The sequence below is a fragment of the Myodes glareolus genome, chromosome 22 (assembly GCF_982192425.1).
Source record: "Myodes glareolus chromosome 22, mMyoGla1.1, whole genome shotgun sequence".
Taxonomy (NCBI): domain Eukaryota; kingdom Metazoa; phylum Chordata; class Mammalia; order Rodentia; family Cricetidae; genus Myodes; species Myodes glareolus.
The window spans coordinates 7,591,209-7,611,537 of NC_142047.1; the positions used below are offsets into that span (position 1 = coordinate 7,591,209).

General features: G+C 44.1%; 1 protein-coding gene across 2 annotated transcripts in view; it reads left to right on the forward strand.

Moving 5' to 3' along the window:
* The window catches only part of Ednra (endothelin receptor type A), a 60,280-nt gene that overhangs the window by 36,194 nt on the left and 3,757 nt on the right, over positions 1-20,329 (forward strand). For both annotated transcript variants that reach the window (XM_048450284.3, XM_048450283.3), the window contains exons 4-7: positions 12,102-12,300; positions 15,486-15,638; positions 18,965-19,098; positions 19,460-19,568. In XM_048450284.3, coding sequence (XP_048306241.1) covers positions 12,102-12,300; positions 15,486-15,638; positions 18,965-19,098; positions 19,460-19,568 — 595 coding nt within the window. The remainder of the gene's footprint in view (positions 1-12,101; positions 12,301-15,485; positions 15,639-18,964; positions 19,099-19,459; positions 19,569-20,329) is intronic.

Here is a 20,329-nt window from a genome sequence, read left to right on the forward strand (position 1 = left end):
AAGACTTGCCCCTGCCATCATTGCTAAGCAAGAACATTTGCTTTGACTTGGGTTAGAATGTTCAATTTTTAAGAACTGCTCTTAGAGTTATTGAAATGAGTTTCATTTTTAAAACATCATAAATGTGCCGGGCAGTGGTGGCAAATGCCTTTAATTCCAGCACTAGGGAGACAGGGGCAGGCGGAGCTCTGAGTTCACGGCCAGCTTGATGTACAAAAGCTAGTTCCAGGACAGTCTCCAAAGCTACAGAGAAACCCTGTCTCAAAAAAAAAAAATAATGAGAACAAACTTCACAACAGTTTCTATAACAGCTCTAAACATGCTCTTGCCATTTGGTACCATGTATTGTAAAAAGAGATACTCTCAGCATGACAATTATAAAATCAAAAAACTAGTCAGTTCTGAAAACCACTGAATTTGGTTACCTTCTCTTACATGTGTGTGCGCAGGCACCCACAGAGGCTAAACGAGGGCATCAGATCCCTTGAAGCTGCAGTTAACATGCTGTGAGCCATCCAACACGGATGCTGAAAAGTGAACATGGGTCTTCCCCAAGAGCAGAAAACACTCTTAACCACAAAGCCATCTCCAACTCTCCAAAATAGTGTTCGCAAGAACTCCCATATCATTAGTATACCATATTGTATTTATTTTTAATAAATGATAGAATTGGGCCAGTGAGATGCTGCAGTGGGTAAACTCACTAGCCATGCAAGTCCAGTGACTTGAGTTCCATGTTCAGAGCCAACATAAAAGTGGAAGTAAAAAACTGACTCCACAAACTTGTGTTCTGACCTCTACAAATGCCCTGTGACGGGTCACACACTTGCTATGCTCACACACAATAATAAGAAGTAAATAAAATTAGATATATACTAAACAACTGGGCTAATTTACTCATGGCACATTGTCAGTAAATGTTTCATCTATGTGTTTATTTTATGTGCTTATAAACATGGTGTCTCATGAAAATTTTCTCGGGCAAGGGGCCAGAGAGCTAGGTCCATGGTTAAGATCATGCATGCTCAAGACCTGGCAACACCACTTTTGGGTATGTACCCAAAGGATGCTCAAACTTACCACAAGGACATGTGCTCAATTATGTTCATGGCAGCATTATTTGCAATAGTCAGAACCTGGAAACAACCTAGATGCCCCTCAGCTGAAGAATGGATGAAGAAAATGTGGTACATTTACACAATGGAGTGTAATAATGGAGTGCTAAATAATAATGACATCTCGAAATTTGCAGACAAATGGATGGATCTAGAAAAAAACCATATTGAGTGAGGTAACCCAGACCCAGAAAGACAAATATAATATGTACTCACTAATAAGTGGCTCTTAGACAATAAGCAGAGAAAAACCAGGTTACAATTCATAATCCCAGAGAACCTAGACAACAAAGAGGACCCTAAGAGAGACATACAGGGATCTACATAAGAAGGAGAAAAAAACAAGATTTCCTGAGTAAATTGGGAGCATGGGGGTCATGGGAGAAAGTAAAAGGGGAGAGGGGAAGAAGGAAGGGGAGCTGACAACAAAAATAATTTTTCAAAAAGATCATGCATGTTCTTCCAGAGAACCACAATTTGGTGCTTGGCACCCAGACCAGGTGAATTTTAACCACCTATGATTCCAGCTCCTCTGGCTCCATGGACCTGCACAAACCCCACAACAGACACACACACAATTAAAAATAATAAAAGTTTAAGAAAACTTGGAGGTAGAAAGATGGCTCGGGAGTTAGAGCACTGGCTGCTCTTGGGTAGGACCTGGGTTCAGTTCCCAGAACTGTCATGGCAGCTCAAAACAGTTTGTAACTCCAACCCCAGGAGATCCAATGCTCCCTCAGGCATTCAGGGATGCATAGGCAGCTCAAAATCACCTGCAACTCCAGTTCCTGGGCTTCATCGCCCTCTCTGGCCTCTGGGGACACTGCATGCACGTGATGCACATACAAATATCCAGGCAAACACCCATCACATAAAATATAAATAAAACCAGACAAAAAAATCTTAGGCAAAAAGAATCACTAATGGAAAATTTTTCAGATGGCATTAAAAAAAATACCTGATTGAAGTCAAGCAGTGGTGACACATGCCTTTAATCCCAGGACTCTGGAAGCAGAGGCAAGAGGATCTCTGTGTTTGAGACCAGTCTGATCTACAGAGCAAGTTCCGGGACAGCCAGGACTACACACACACACACACACACACACACACACACACACACACACACACACCACAAAATCTGTCTCTAAAGGAGAGGGAAGAGAAGAAGAGGAGGAAGAAGGGGAAGGAGGAGGAGGAGAAGAAGGAAGGTCTGGTTTTTGTATACTTCTAGGTGATGTTACCTTCAACTTCTAACATCCACCGTGACAATTACTATAAGGAATCAAAGTCAGGACATCCTGTGGCACTCCTGCACATTTAACATAGTGCTGTGTGGTTGGTGAACAGTGTACCACTCCTTTGGCTTATGTGCAACTTAGAAAAGCTTTCTGCTATGTTTAAGTCTCACCACTGATGATCACTGCTGTCAGCACCGAGTGGAGCTCACTCTCGTAAAGAACTGAGTTCTTATGGGTACTCAGTTATGATTCATAATTTTCAAATAAAATTATTATCGTTAAGACACCAAAGCTCATTAGTAGTTATAAATTATAATGGCAGTCTTTTGTATAGTGCCATGGCCCTGATAACTGGAGCACTGTTTTGTACTGCTATTTAAAATAAATTTATTACTTTTTATGTTTTACTTTTAAAAAATAATTCCATCAATGGTTTAAAATATAGTGGTATTTGATGGATGGCAAATACGGATGATAAAAAATGTCCTTGTTTCTGAGGTTAAATGCAAAAACTAGAAAAAACTTCACTAGCTATTAGAATTCGCAGCAATCCATTGAGAGACAAGTTATCCAAGCGCTTCTGCCTTGTGTCGGATGCTAAGAGCTGCCGCACTAGGTCACAGGAGATGTGGCTCATTGGCAAGCACCTCCGGACATGTGCAAAGCCCCACATTTCATTCCCAGTAGAAGGAGAAATGAAGAGCAGCGTGAGAGACCACTGAACAGTTCCCACTGACTAAATAGCAGATTGTGGTGAGCTGGCCATTGCTCTAAGACGCTAAACAAGCGTCAGCAACCTGACTTGAGTCACTAATAACTTCTCACTGTTACTCCCTTCACAAGCTGGCCAGTGTGACTTAGTCCATCTCCTGAGTGCTGTATGACCCAGCACTGGAGGGGCTGTGGTAGGCACGGCCACCTCCTGATGTGTTGTAAGATCTGACAATGAGAAGTTTTCATATGGTGCCTGGAACGTCATTGATAGAATTAAGTATTTCCTGCACTTATCAGTGGGTATGATTGGAGATGTATTCTCATTACACTCTCTGTTTAAAATAAGTCTAAAAGTTATGTGGGGAAAAGAAACAAGAAAAGAATTGTGGCAGTTGACAAAAGGAAGAACATATCATCCATGCACTGTGTTCAACGTTTAAAAACTACAGAGTTGCCAGGCAGTGGTGTGCACACCTTTAATCCTAGCACTTTGGCAGGCAGAGACAGACGGATCTCTGTGAGTTTGAGGTCAGCATGGTCTACAGAGCAAGTCCCAGGACAGCTAGTGCTATTACACAGAAAAACCCTGTCTGGAAAAACAAACAAACAAATAAAAATAAAAAAGAAAGAAAAACTAATATATTTTAAGAAGTAAATTTTTAAAATTCACATCAAATATTCATAACCTTTTTAAATGAATACGTCAATGTCTTAGTTAGTGTTCTGTTGCTGTGGAGAGACACCATGACCAAGGCAACACTTATAGAAGAAGGCATTGAACTGAGGGCTTGCTCACAGTCTCAGAGGATTAGTCTATTGTTATCATGGCTTGGCATGATAATATATCTATAATATCTATTATTAGTCTATTATTATACAGGCATGGCACTGTAGCTGAGAGCTTTATATTCTGATCCTTCAGCAGAGAAAGAGAAACTGGGCCTGGCCTTGACTTTAAGACCTCAAAACCCACCCACAGAGATACAGTTCCTCTATCAAGGACACACCCCCTAATCCTCCCCAAACAGTTCTGCTGGGCCTAAGCATGCAAGCATGTGAACCTGTGCAGGCGACTTCCATCCAAGCCACCACAGGCAATAAGGCAACAAGCCCAAAAGCTGGAGGGAAAAACTGTCTGCCCCACTACAGGGCCAGCCAAGGTGGTTCCTCCTCAATGTTTTTTGTTTTCTTATCTCAAAAGCCTTCTTACCAAGCTTGAATCAGCCCGGCATGGGAAAGGGATGGCTTAGATCACTATGGTGGTTTGAAAGAAAATGGCCCTGGTAGAGGGTGGCGCTATTAGGAGGTATGGCTTTGTTGGAGTAGGTGTGGCCCTGTTAGAGGAAGTGGAGGCTGGTTTTGAGGCCTCCTATGATCAAGCTGTGCTAAGTGTGGGACGCAGTTGCTTTCTGGTGGCAGAGGAGCTGAGATGTAGAACTCTCAGCTCCATCTCCAGCGCTGCGTCTGCCTGCACACTGCCATGCTTCCCACCATGATGAGAATGGACCGGCCTCTGAAACCGCGAGGTTGTCCCAATGAAATGTTTTCTTTCTAAGAGCTGCTGTGGCCGTGATGTCTCCTCACAGCAACAGAACCCTAACTCAGTCTCCGAAATCACACACGTCTCTGGTGGGGTGCCCTCCCCACAGATCTTTCCTCTCCTCTCATTCACGAACTACATGGTTCATGTCAGCCTTGAGTGAATTCTCAAATAAAAGGCAATTCTTCATTTAGAAAAGAGAAAAATAACAAAAATGCCTAAAATTATTCCATTCAGATGTGGTCTGACTTTTTGATCAAGGGGATGAGCCATTTTAAAATGCCGTTCTTCCGACCCGGCCTTTGTCCAGGTGGCTTCTCCCTGGAAACAAACTCATCCTTCGTTTGTTTCATGTTGACTCTGAGGACCCACACAAGGGGATGGAGTTGACATTTGTATTTTAGAAGCTGTCGTGCTGGAGAATGAACCACGTTCAAAATTCCCGTGTGTGTGTGTGTGTGTGTGTGTGTGTGTGTGTGTGTGTGTTCTGTACACATCAGTGCTCGCACCCCAGGAGGCCGCAGCAACTGCATCCCCTGACACAGGTGCTAGGAACATGTGTCCTCATGACGGCTGAGCAAGCGCTGTGATCCTTGCACTCACTTGCTGCAGATAGGCTGTCATGGCTGTGCACCCTAGCTGGCTGTCCCTAGAGCCCACTACAGGGGGAATGCACTGTTCACTATACTGCAGGGTTTATGCACTGTTCACTATACTGCAGGGAGGAATGCACTGTCCACTATACTGCAGGGAGGAATGCACTGTTCACTACTGCAGGGAGGAATCACTTTTTTAAAATGAAACAGGCAGTAAGAAAGGGGATGTCTGGAGTCCTTTTAAAAGGACTGGATAATTTTCAGTTTTTAAAACCATATTTTTCTTGTTTGAACCAAATTACCACCCAAGCTAAGTTGCCATGGCATTTTAATGATATTTAATGATAATCATCTTTCATTTTGGAGTTGTTCAGAGAGACAACATATATCTAAGGACTTTTGAGTTTCTTCTCTAATTACTTACAAATACAGAATGCAATCAAACCGCAGAAATGTCCCAGCTTCCTCGCCGTGGGTCTGAGTCAGATAAACAAGGCAGTCAGGAGTCATAATTTGCGTCTGGCTGGGGAGCTTTCATTGTACATCTATGTCCTGGCCTCTGCTTATCCTTTTTATTAATCCTCCTTAAACTGAACTATCATTTCATATATAAATTATTTCATATATAAATTTATGTTCTCATTCTCATGTCAAAAAGAAAAGAAACTTTTTTCAGAAATAGAGAAATTTAAGAACAAGTTTTGATCTCTGTTCAGCTTTACCAGTAACTTTCCAATGCAAAGACTCAGTACACTTGTGCAAGGACTAAGTTTCTCCCAGAAACTGAAGAATCAACTGTTACCAACCATTAAATGGTTTTTCTTGCGACTCTAATGAGCTTCAAATATTACTTTTACTTTATTTGGGTAAGAACCGAAGAAGAAAGGCGATTCAATGCTGCTCTTTGTGAAGTTAATGGTCTTGTTTAAAGTAGGAGATGATGACAGGGTCAGCTATAAACAGGCCTGGGTACGGATCCAACATGTAGTTAGAAGATGTCTGGAGAAGGAGCCCATAAAAAGATAAAGCTCGTTTAACGACTCTTCCAGAGCCATGTATAATTAGTTCCTGGAAAAGCTGCAGAGATCCATCAGGAAGGTAGCCTTTCTTTGTATGCCCTTCACTTCGGATGCAATGCCCGCTCGGCGCACACGGCTCAGAGCCCCGCTCAGAGCCCCACTCAGAGCCCCGCTCACAGTCTCACAACGAATCCTAGCTCCACAAGCCTAAGGTGGTGTCTGAAGTGCGTGCCTTACACTTGGGTTCAGTGTCTCCTGTCCCGATTGTGATAGCCTACTGCTATGTGGCAAGAGTGAAGGCACAGAAGTAGCGGAGCCGGAGGCGGGATGTGGACGGAGTCCCGCACTGGCTAAGGCACCTCAGCATCTCGTCTTGGGTCTGTTCCGGCAGCACGTAGTTCATCACCCTTTATCTCGGTCTCCTGTCAGGATCAGGCAGCTGCTCAGTTTTGCTAACTGCTTTTCTCTTTGATAACCAGCTACCCTCAAACTCTGCCGTTTAAAACCACCATTTTATCAGATCTTACCATGTTATGCAGGAATTTGGACGCTTCTGCTCCTTGTCACCTCAGCTGGGGTCATCGGTAGTTTGCAGCTGGCACTGAGCTTGTCTCGGGTCCACAACCACTTGTCTGACCCCTTGGCAGGGACAATTGGAAGTCTTGGGGCCTCCCAGCCTTCTGCCATGGCAGGACCGTGGTGCCAGTTATCAGAGGCCCAATCCTGGAACAGGCAGGCTTGACTCAGAACCAGCTACACAAGCGTCCTCATCTGCATCTCCCATTCACCCTGCTCGTGTGGTCTCTTGTGAAAATTCTCTCTGACAGGGTTCTCCCTCCAACCCTCTCTGTATGCAGATTGTCCATCGTGTGAGGATATAAGTCAGGGCGACCACCACAAATGACAGCTTGCTCTCCGTTAGACAGACAGACAGGAGCAATGTCTGTACCCATTACCGAATCAGCGAAACTGAGGAAAACCCAGTAAGTTCCAGTGTGAGCAAGCAGTTGTCAATGGGCACTTACTAGACAGTGCATTTTCTACCACACGACCCAGCATGCTGAAGCACAACTGTTGCCCAGGTGCTTGGGAGATCGAGGCAGGAGGACTGCAGACACTGGAGTGAGCTACACAGTGAGGTCCAGGCCCTGCTACACTGTAGAGGGAGACTTTGTCTCCAGAACAAGTGTGTTTGAGCTGCCTCCCATTGCCTTGATTTAGTGATGCTACTCCTGATAATTCATCCAGGAAAGTTGCTCACAATGAGGAAAAAATATGTGTCCAAATGTGTTCTTCACCCCGTGACACACTAGAAATGACACACAAAAGGCTGACGGAAGTGGGAACAATACCGTTTCACTGTGTGCAGCCGTTAAACTGATAAATGCCATGTGCCTATGGGAGAGAGTTTTTTCATATAAACAGGGCAAAAATACAGTTATAACTGATTCAAACTATGCTTATGGTAATAGCAATGGCCAGTCAGTGGTGGCGCACACCTTTAATTCTAGCATTTGGGAGGCAGAGGCAGAGAGATCTCCAAATTCCAGGCCAGTCTGGTCTACAGAGTAAGGTCTAGAACAACCAAGACTACACAGAGAAGCCCTGTCTCGGAAATAAAATAATAATAATAGCGATAGACACATAATTTCAAAAATGAAAAGAGATTTTGAAGTGACATCTTTGTAATTTAACTTTTATTTTATAATGTTTTTAAGGTTGTTCAGCCATAAATGTTTGATATAACAATGGCTGTCTCCAGCCTTACCTTCAGAACTCATCCACATGAGCTGGGCATAGTGGTGCATGCCTTTATTCCCAGCACTCAGGAGGCTGAGGCAGCCAGGTCTAAGGAAGATCTCTGTGAGTTCGAGGCCAGCCTGACCTACAGAGTGGTACAGGCCAGCCAGTGCTGTACACAGGGAAACCCTGCCTCAAACAAACAGAAAAGGCTACTACTGAGTAAAGACCTGAAGGAAGAGAGCAAGCAGATGTGTGGGTGCCTCATGGGTGTCCCTGAAAGGAGAGCAGGCTTGGCAGGCGGGAACAAAGCATGCTCTCTTTAGTAGGTTTGTTTCCATTGCTGTGTCCAAGGAAGGCTGTGGCAGGGCAAGATGGGTACAGGCACCAGTTAGGAAACGATCAAAACAATTTAGGCAACATGAAGGCGGGTGAGAGGTGGGAAGTGAGCGGTCCTTCTTGTGGGTTTTTGTTTTAGTTTGGTTTTGAGGCATTGATTTGGGGGGGGTTATTTGTTTGTTGCTTGTGTTTTGAGACAAAGACTCTCTGTAACCCTGGCTGTCCTGGAACTTGATATGTAGACCAGGCTGATCTTGGACTCACCGTGATCCTCCTACCTCTGCCTCTGCCTCCTGAGTGCTGGGATTAAAGTGTATTGCACCATGCTAGAAGTGGGCACCTTTGAAGGCAGATGTGAAAAGATTTACAAAAGACTGATTATGTGCTGGAAGAGGAGAGAAGCTAAGGTTTGGGAGCAACGTGGTAAGAAGTGGTCAAGGGGATGCTTTGGGATGTTTGGATGCTCACTAGACGCCCAGTAGACCTCTCAAGTTGATAACTACCTGTTCAAATTCACAATGTGAGGTGGGTACCAGGTTAAAGCTATACATTTGGTCATTATCAACACATTAGCTTTAAATGATGATAATTCCATAGGATGAAGGTGTTCCAAGGACTGGGGCCTAGCAAAATCCACTGCTAAAGATTTGGGGATGGAATGGACCCAGCTAAGGCGATGTGGACTGACCTGGAGAGTGTGAGGAAGCCAAGTGATGGAAAGAATCAGTCAGTGGTGACGACGATTGCAGAACAAACACCTGAGAACACTTTTCACACACACAACCAATCAAATGAAAAGCTGTTCATCAGTAAGAAATAAACTACAATAAACTCCCAAGGAAAAAAATCAACATTGGAACATTTAGGGTTTCTTATTTTCCACAGCCTCCCATGTCCATCATCAAAGCTGTTGCTTCTAGTTGCTCTATGATCATTTTTTTAAATCTCACAAAGATGTTATCAAGATTCGTGTGATAACAAACAGAAAATAATCTAGTTCTTTGTGATATGAGTCAATAAAGGATCAGACTGGTTGTGAGTTGTTTTAGCGAGCTAGACACTAAAAATTACTTCTACACACGTAAAAAAAAATCTATACAAGATTATGGATGTGTGTATGTGTGTGTCAGTCAGATTTACTCATGATACAGTATGCAATGATGCTGATTTGTAAACATAGTCATCACATTGTCTTAGCATCTTTTTCCGGAGATGCCAGCTAAGAAACCCAGCTTCTTCTGCTCTTGGGAGCAAGGGTGTTTTATTTAAATCACCTCAGCTGGTAGTCTTCGAACACAGACATCCTGTCTCCACTCCAGCTCTTACTGAAAATCAGGCTGCCAGATCAATAAGCCACAAAGAGAGTCAAATAGAATGGGAAATCAAAATAGGCACCAAACTTTATTGTACTAAAAAGAACTGTAAATTTTAGGATAAGTTTCTGCCGAACCATGAGAGGGTTCTCACGCCTGTTCGTATAGCTGCATTTTATACTATTCTCAACTGACCTGGCCTTTTCCCAGACATTCTTATGCACACAAATCTTACTCACCCTGAAAATATCCTGCAAAACATTTCTTCAGCCAAGTGGACTCCACATGTGTCTTGTGGTGTCATCATAACATACAGAAGTTCATAGGTTCTAATCTCTAAGCAAATCTCAGAAAGGATTAGGCATTATTATTCTTAGGAGCTGGGTTTCACAGACAAATACCGTGTAGACACTCTGAGATGGTGAGCTGAATATAAATGGCAAAAACCTCATTTTGGTGAAATCAGGGGACTTGTACACTGCCTTGACTCATTGATTAATCTTCAGCAGATCATGCAAACCCAAATGCATCTGTCTCCAATGCTTTGGTTTGTTTTACAGCCTTCTCCTGTACTATTCAATGAATGCTATAAAAATAAAATGTTTATTTTCCATTACAGCAGGATGGAAAATGTCAAGAATGAGACCACAAAAACACCATGCCATAAAAAAATAAAAATAAAAAAGATCATGCTATGTCCCAGGTCTTTTCTTCATAGTAAGTCTGACAGCAGTTACCATCTGGTCCTCAGATCAAGCCAAAGAGCATGGACTTTCCAAGCCGGACATTTAAAGGTGGTTGCTGTCGTAAAAAAAATTAAATAGCCAGGCACAGTGGCACACTTCTATAATCCCAGCACTGGGGAAGCAGAGGCAAGAGGGTCAAGAGTTCAAGGTCATCCTAGGAAATGTTGTGAATTCTGGGCTACATGAGACACTGTCTCAATTCATACACACGCAAAAATATTAAAATAAAAACTGAAATAAGCATGATTTTCTTTTTTAATTATTTATTTTTATCTTATGTGTGGATCCCCTGGAACTGGAGTCACAGATAGCTGTGAGCTGCCATGTGGGTGTTGGGAATGGATCCCGGGTCCTCTGGAAGAGCAGTCAGTGCTCTTAACCACTGGGCCATCTCTCCAGCCCCAATGAGCATGGTTTCTTAATATCAGATGGTTATTTATATTTTATTTCTTATTCATTTACCCTTATGCTCTATCATCTGTATGAACTATAATTTTCCCTTAGGTTGTTAGTCTGAAGGTTAGGAATGAAGGGTTTGTAACTCGGTTTCATATTCCCTGGTACAGAGCTATAACGCAAGATACTTAATAATCGTTTAGTACTTGCAAAAATGGTATTTGTTGAGCCTGCTGCCTGGTAAAGGCCACTCTAATAATACCTTGAAGACAAAGGAAGGGAGGAACTATGGGATATGTGTGGTGATGATTCCCTCAAGAATCACCACTTCATTGATAGTCGTTCAAGTTTTGTTAATAAAGAGAAGCCGAAAGCGGTGGTCCATGTCTTTGAGCCCAGCACTCAGGAGTCTGAGGCAGACAGATTTCTGTGAGTTCAAGGCCAATCTGGTCTACAAAGTGAGTTTCAGGATAGCTTAGAACTGTCTGGAATATGCATTGTGTGTGTGTGTGTGTGTGTGTGTGTGTGTGTGTGTGTGTGTGTGTGCATATTGCTATAGAAAGCTTTCGAAGGTTTCACTACCCTGTTCTCCTCCTGGTCCTCAGCGTACAGCACACGGGCACACCCACAGGCTGGTGTCTCTTCCTAAGTATGCTAAGGTTTTCTTCTCACTTTTGCTATTATTTACTTACTTACTGCTTCACTGACAATTTCATACATATGTGCAATGTATTGTGATTCTATTCAACCCCATTACCCTCTCGCGTCTCCTCTCTCTGAGCCCCTTCTTCCTGACTAGTCCTGTCTCCCACCTACCCCTCAGTTTAACTACGTTACTTATGAGTATGGGTAGATGGTTACTTTACTGGAACATAAACAACTTACCAATGGCCACACTACTGAAGAAAAAGACACTGCCTCCCACTACTATCATTAATGCCAATGACAGTTACTCAGGAAGGGGCTGGGCACCTCCCCCACCATGATGGACTGCCCAAGGGCCTAGTCCTGTGAAGGCCTTATGCAGGAGTCCCATAGCTGCCACGTGCTCATGGTTACCACATCCACATCATATCTGGATGACTATTTCATAGCACTCCTTAATCTTCATTCTTTATAGATTTTGGACAGGCCCACCATGATGGGTAAACTGTTTTTGCTTTGTTTTGTTTTATTTCACATCAAGGCTCAAAGAAAATTCCTTGAAAGTCAATGGCGTTCTTCTGCCAAGGGGAGGCACCTTCCAGCCAAAATTAGTTGAAACTATACTAACTTGATTTACCACCCTTCTTTCCTCCTCCCTCCCCCCCTTTCCCTTCCACTTTCTTTCCCTCTGCCTATTCAGGTACAGAGCAGTGGCCTCGTGGAGTCGTGTTCAAGGAATCGGGATCCCCTTGATTACCGCCATTGAAATTGTCTCCATCTGGGTCCTTTCCTTTATCCTGGCCATCCCAGAGGCCATCGGCTTCGTCATGGTACCGTTCGAATACCGGGGTGAGCAGTATCGAACCTGCATGCTCAACGCCACGACCAAGTTCATGGAGGTACTGAGCATTTGCACAGTTCACCCACCATACCCAGGTCAACATTATAAAGACATGCTGAAGCTCCGAATAAATAAGCTGGGCAGGGAGGCTCCGTCCTTCACTGTCCTCATCTGCCTGGAGGGCAACGTTGGCCTTGTGTAGCCTCTTAAATAGAGCAGCTGTGTCATCTCCCACTCTCCCCACATAGTGCAATTACAGACATTCCATCTGACAGACATGGACATGTCACTGTGAATGTGCGGGTTGCTCGGTTATAGTTCTGAACACAAGTCTTATTTACCCTAAACGTACTTCACAAAACTCTTCTCCAGCAAAGCAAGCTGCACGCGTGCCCTATGGGGAGTCACTGTAGCACACACGAAACTATAGATCCTGACCTCTACAAACACTCGGCAAGGAATTGGACACCCAGAGTCCCGGAAGTCGGACTCGCTCCCCGTAAACAGGTTGCCTTGCTGCCTGGGCTCATATTGACACAGACTCTAGGCCTGGCCCCCCAGCAAATCAGCCTTGTTCTGAAAAGCTTAAGCGCCTGTCTGAGCGCACTGGGAAACACGTTTCAGAATGCATATTCCCTTTGCAAAACTGGTTCCAGGTGGACAGAGGACAGAACTAGCAAGTTATCCATGTCCCCCGAGTTAAGTGTTTCGATGCCAGCATCACCTGCTCAGGTCCACATCACAGACAGCTCAAGCTATGCTTTCCTACAGAGGGAAATTCACCAAATTCATGATTCTGCAGTTGGTCGGTTGTCCTGCTTGGACATTTTTATTTTAAAATTAAAAAAATCTCATGAAAACTGGCAACCTCAAAATCCAAGTCTTTTCCTTATTGCCTTCTTAGCTAGGCCAGTTTACACAATGAAAGACAAGACAGTGGGTGGCGCAGCCCACGGTTAGGGTTTGGAATCGGGAGGAGAACATAAGCACTAGACTGTCCAAAGAACGCCAGCAGAGGAGGAGGGGCCTGCGAGAAGGCCCTTTCCAATCCCTGGAAATAGACCAAATGAAGCAGGCAGCATCCTAAAGGGTGTAAGACAAACTGGTGAGGCTTCAGAGTTCATCCCAAGCCTGGAATAAACACACTTATTTTTCTAACATGACCTCCGGTCTACCCTCAACTCCCCTCTTCACCTCTGCTCTACTCTAGACCGGCCCAAAGCCCTCTCCAATCCCTAGCTAATGACATCAGGTTAAAAACAAAACTGTGCCACCCTTTTCTCAGTAGGACTCTCTCATGGGGGTGTGGGGGCTATTGCAGCCAGCTCTGTCCTGGGTCACCTTCCAGCCCCCAGGCAGCTGCTTCTAGGCCACACCCACTCAGCCCGTAGTTTTGTGGGAAGAGGATACAAGAGTGAGGTGGGTGGAGGAGGGAGTGGAGGGTGTGGGGCAGCCTCAGAAGATGTTTGTGCCTCCAAACAAGGACAGAGTTGGATTTTTTTTATTTTTTTAAGTTCCAGACAGAGATCCTTCTGCGGTAGGTGCACTAGGAGAAATCTGTTTAACAATCTGAAATAACAAACTTCTTTGGGAGTCTGTACTTAATCTGGGATTCGATTCAGGAGTCTAGGAGCTTGGATTGGAAAAAGAATGTGTTTGTTTTCACTAAGTTCCTCTGACTTTAAATGTAGATAATAGCCTGTCGGTGGTGGCACACGTCTTTAATCCCAGTACTCGGGAGGCAGAGGCAGGTGGATCTCTGTGAGTTCGAGCCAGCCTGTTCTAAAGAAGAAGTTCCAGAATAGCCAGAGCTACACAGAGAAATACTATCTCATAAAACCAAAACCAAAACAAAATAGAATTATAGTTAGCAAAGCACTGTGATGTTTAAGGGCGCCGTGACATTTTAGAGAGACTCAAGTGAGCACAGTCCTGACATATTAGCTTAGCCAACGTGGCCAGCCGTAGGTCCCAGTGGGAGACCCTGTCTCAACAAACAAGGCAGATGGCTCCCGAAGAATGGTATCTAAGGTTGTTCTGCCCTGCACACACACACACACACACACACACACACACACACACACACACACACACAGACAGAGAGAGAGAGAGAGAGAGAGAGAGAGAGAGAGTATTGTTCTCAGAATGAACCCTCATGTTCACCAGATTTCCAAGGGGGTCTATGGCATTCGACAGTTAAGAAGCCTTGCCTTAACTTTTGTCTTCTGGAACCATTTTTAGATGATTTTTAACAGTCACAAAGGGTTCCTTTCCACGTTCAGAAGCTGCCAGTATTCAGGGAACAGGATGCGCATATTGAGCTATCCCAAGAGGCTACATTACCCTCATTAATATAAAAGTCTGGAGAAAAGGCATAAGGAAGTAAAAAAGCCTTCCCAAGTTCCAGGTTAATTCAGTAAAGCATTTGAGTATCATTGTCCACTTTCAATTGTATTCTCCTTTAAAAAAACAGAAAACCAGGGGCTGGAGAGATGGCTCAGTGGTTCAGAGTACTGACTGCTAATCCAGAGGATCTGGCACCTTCACACATAGATGCAGACAGAGAATAAAAATAAAGTTTTAAAAAAGGCAGAAAACTGAACAATTTGGATTTGTATAACTCCTTGCTGACAGAGACATAATGTCGAGGCAGCCTTTAGCTGCAATGTTCCAGGTCAGTAGTTTCCAGGTGGCAAGTATTAGGAGAGAGAGTGGAGTTATTGATGGCTGAGCTGCTTGACTCTGGGGTCACATAGCAGTCATACCAGGCAAAGGGTTAAGTCCACTAACCGCAGCCACTGATAAGCCATTCACTGTTAGCTTTCACTGGTCCTACGTGAGTACGCTTTAACTACACAACCAAAGAGCCAGCTGATCTTATCAAAGTGTTGAGGATCATCAATACACAAAAATGAAATGTCTCAAATCCCATTTTATGAACTTCAAGAGGAGACTCTTTGTGCTGACAGAGCTCCTCCATTGTGGAATAGAAATTGGAATGAGGGTCTCAGAAGTACCCTTGTAGGGATAAGTAGATAATTTTGATATGCATGTTTTTCATGTGCTACAATTTAGAGTACAGAACTTGCTTAAATCCAGTGCTAAAAAATAAAGTAAATATTGAGCATAATGCAAGTTCTTTCCTGCTGCCAAAGAGGGAATACATGACTGCGTCTGTACGCACAAAGGGCGGCGTGGGCAGGGTGCTGCACAGTCCCATCTTCCCTTTTCCTCACTGAACAGTTTTACCAAGACGTGAAGGACTGGTGGCTCTTCGGCTTCTACTTCTGCATGCCTCTGGTGTGCACGGCCATCTTCTACACCCTCATGACCTGTGAGATGCTCAACAGGAGGAATGGCAGCTTGCGGATTGCCCTCAGCGAACACCTCAAGCAGGTAAGTCTCCACAGTTCCCGGGAACTCGGCCGAGGCCATTGGGATGAACAAGCCTGTGAATGCAGGCACTTGCTTACAAAAGCATCACAGTCGGCCGCAACTGCACAAACGACCATGGCTTCCATAAGATTAAAACGGACTGAAAGCTGTCACTGTCACCATTTCTTACGGTACCTTCCCTATGCTAAGACATATTGAAATAAGCAAACATCAGTGTATTACAATTACCTAAGCTAGCCAGTACAGTAATGTGTTGTACACATGTGTAGTCTAGGAGTGACAAGCTGGACCACACAGCCTACTGTGAGGTAGATAATACCATCCAGGAGTGTGTTAGTACATGCTATGGTGTTGGCACAGTGTTAAAACTGCCTAGCTATACATTTTTTCAGAACATACCTCTGTCTTTAAGCGGCACATGACCATGTCATATGTAACAGATTTATGTTTATTTTCTAAAAATAAAAATGTTCTCTCATAGCTGTTTTCTTTATATAGCCTTAGGAATTCCTGGTGGGAAGTGGGAATCCTGCCTGTAAACCAGATGGCCCTGGGAGGCTGGGCTTAAAGATAGTTAGCTCCAAAAGTACATTGAGCATGTGTGTACGCACGCATTGAAATGGGCTTGTGGCTGTGCCAGGACAGAAAGATGCCTGTGCCCATCTTCCCCTGTGTGTTTTGTAGTCTGGTTGTGAATAAAATACAAATGCAGGCAATTAGAAAACAGAAAGATGCTGTGCGGTCCAAGCAGACATACAGTAAAAAGCCGAGGCCTGTATGAAATGAAACTGGAAAAACTGCCTTTGGATGCACTAGAACAAGGTCTGTTATTTGGGGGAAAGCAGAGGACAAAAGCTGTCTCAGTTGGAGGATGAAGCCCTGGGAGAACATGGAAGGGCACCAGGCAATTGGGAGCGGGAAAACAGGAATCAGTTTGGTCAGATCAGCACCTCAAAGAAGACTCATGATAGGAAATTTGACTGAACACAGAAAAGGAGGTGAAATCTTGGAGGCCCAAAGTCTCAGAAGGAATTTGGACATGCCAGTGGGAGCTAGTGTGCCCTGTGGGCAGCAGCCAGAACAGTCGTGAACTCCCTAGTCACATGACATTGGGCAGATTACTTCATGTCTCTAAGCTTTTAGTTTCTCATAAGCATGTAGTAATATGTTTACAGATTGCCAAACGTATATAAGGTGCCTGACAGTGTCCAGTTCCTAGTACACACTCAGCAAATAATTCATTTATGTTGATTCATAGAGTTAAAGTAGAAGTACAAGTAAGTGCTTGGCAGCAGTGGGAGAGTACATATGAACATATAATAACACGCGGAGAATACATACAAACATATAATAACACAGGGAGAGAGTACATACGAACATTCAATCACAGTGAGAGAGTACATACAAGCATTCAATCACAGTGGGAGAGTACATACAAACATTCAACCACAGTGGGAGAGTACATATGAACATGTAACACGGGGAGAGTACATACGAACGAACATTCAATCACATATGGAGAGTACATACGAACATCCAGTCACAGTGGGAGAGTACATTCGAACATTCAGTGGCAGGGGAGAGTACATTCGAACGTTCCATCACAACAAAGGCAGCGAAGATGTTGCTGGAGCCCCTAAAGCTAGCCATATAATTATCACACACAAGCACGCATTAGCACCCTTTCAATCACTCTGCTGATTCCCTGAGTTTCAGCCCCTTGTCTGCAAACTGGCCATAATAATACATGAATGTGCTTTTATGAGACTCTCAGGAAGGAATGTGCACATGTGTGCTCTGTGAAGTCTACTGTGTCACACAAATGGTAGCTATTACCTTTGACTGACAGTAGTGTTTATGTTGAGAAACTGTAGCCCGACTTCGTTCAGGCATGAATGTTACAGATACTTCAAGTGCAAAATTAACCCTTTAAGGCCAGTTGTGGTGGTGCAATCTTCAATCCCAGCAGTAGGGTGGCTGAGGCAGGTGGATCTCTACGAGTTTGAACCCAGCCTGGTCTACAGAGTGAGCCCCAGTCTGGTCAAGGACAGTGAATAAACATTGCCTCAAAAATAAACAAGCAAAAACAAAAAAAAAAAAACAAACTAACTGAGTAACCCAGCTTTACAGAGCCCCCAGCCTTGCAAAGTGGAATGCTGCATGTCCCTCCTCCACACAACGCTCTGGAACCACACCCTCGCTGGTGTCCTGACTGTAGGGGATTAAAGGCTTCAGTTCTCTGGGCCACAGCAGCAGTGTGGCACGAGAGTCTCTGCGAAGGGCTCAGCTGCATGTGTTTATTTTAGGTTTCCTGAACTTAATGTTAGAAGCCTCCAATTGAGCCAGCATTATTTTCCAGCAGTCTGTTTCCAGTCAACTTTGTTTGGCATTGATTGACCCCAGTTGCAGACAGCTTGCATTCTATGTCCCCAGTTCTGCTTCTGAATGGGGGGGTTGGGGGGGGTGAGGCGATAAACCTCAGCAGTGTGAGGCAATTCCCAACCTATGGCTGCTAAGACCACGAGCAGACCCAGAGACCGGTAAAGCTTCAGTTGGAGTCAGTGCCTCGTCAGCACCCAGTGATAGTTGCTGATAGTGCCCTTCTGTTTGCAAATAGTGGATCTCCGGAAACTATAAAGCATTAAAAAGTAATTTTAAAATTAAAAGCAAATTTCAACCCAGGCATAGTGGCACATGCCTATAATGAGGCAAAGAAATTTTGGGGAGGCCCAGAAATTCACAACCAGCATGGGCAAAAAAGCAAGACCCTGTCTCAAACAAAATAAATAAACAGTAAATAAAATCAAAGCAGTTTCAACAGTAGTTTCAAAATCAGAAACAAGTGGAAATGGGCTGCTTTCTCTATACACTTGCTCGTTTGGGGGCTGTGTCCGACCGCCTTGGCTGCCCTGCCGTCACTAGAGCCAACTGCCTGACTCTCAACTTTCAATTAACCCTAAGTAGTGCTCCTGTAGCCCTCCGCACTCCTCAAAAACACATGTGCCCTCAACAAACACACATGCTCCCATGCTTAAACTCACAAACACACATGCTCCCATGCTTAATCTCACAAACACACGTCCTCGTGCTTAGATTCAACCACAGTGTAGACTCGGGCCAGTTCCTGATGTCCTGGCATAGACCTCTACTGTAATCCTCAGGACAACATGAGCCCGACAACTGCCCAAAAGCATGGTTAAGGATGCTTCCATGAGACAGTTGCACTCTGGGTATTAAAATACAGATGTCGTGTGAGGGCCACGCTCTCCTCCCTCTGGTGTGTGGCAGCACTCACCCGTGTCCTTGTCTGCACGCACTCTCCCTAGCGTCGAGAAGTGGCGAAGACCGTCTTCTGTCTGGTGGTCATCTTTGCGCTCTGCTGGTTCCCTCTTCACTTAAGCCGCATTTTGAAGAAGACTGTGTATGACGAGATGGAAACGAATCGGTGTGAACTGCTCAGGTACCGTTCCAGGTGCCCACTAAGGAAACTAGTCTCCCAGATTTTCACATTTATAGAATGGTTGCATTCTTACTCGTTCTGAAACTTAAGATTGTAACCTTAATTATATGTTTTTAGCTGACACAGCCCATAACTGATCCCAAAATGTGAGTCCTGTCTATAATCTTGCTGTTCCCTTCCTAAAGCCGTGCACAGGGATTGCCACTAACCACAGCATTGGGCCTGTCGCCCTTCTTACAAATGTCCACCTGCCACTGTGAGATGTAGCTTTGGGGCATGAGAAATGCTCATCTGAGGGACAAATGCTGCTTACAGGTTTTCAAGTGGCGTGTTTTGATGACACTGTTTTCTTTTGCTTTAGCTTCTTGTTGCTCATGGATTACATCGGTATCAACTTGGCAACCATGAATTCTTGCATAAACCCAATAGCTCTGTATTTTGTGAGCAAGAAATTCAAAAATTGTTTCCAGGTAAGACTGTTTTGCAAGACTGGTAGCACTAAGGGCTACCAGCGCAGTGTGCCCCATACCCACCAGGCACAGCCCACTCCATTTCTTCCTGCTTTGACCAGGCATGTTTCTCTTCATTCAAGAAATGAAAATCTCTTCCTGCTGCCTAGAAAGTCAGACTTGAACAGAGCGGAAAATCAGTATATATCCAGATGACATATTCACAGGTTAAAGCTAAAAGGACTGGCTTAACCACATACCAGTTTAGTGCCTCCCTTCAAAAGGAATGCTCAAATGTAAGCATCATACACTGGAAATGCAGAAAGCCAATTCACACCTTTCATTGTCTTAGACTTGAACCAGTCTTAGGCAAACATGAACTCTGTGGCTGAGAAAGCTCTCACTAAATACAATTAAACTGTGCATTTGATAGCATTCTTTTCTAAATTGGAGGGGTGATCCAGCAGGTGAGGGCATTTCCTGCTCTTGTAGAGGCCTCAGGTTCCACTCCTAGCACTCACATGGTAACTTAGAGCCATCTGCAACTACAGTTCATTCAATGCCCTCTTCTGGCTTCCTTGGACACCAATCACACACATGGTGTGCATGCAGGCAAGCTCTCATACACATAAAATAAAAATAAATCTTAAAAATAATAAATATAAAAATAATAATAATAAGTAATAGTATCTCCAAGTACAAGGAATACTTACTACTCTGGACATCTATCTGTACTGCTGTGACTCCACTTGAAGTCTGTGTTCTTGTTTCAAATCTCCTTC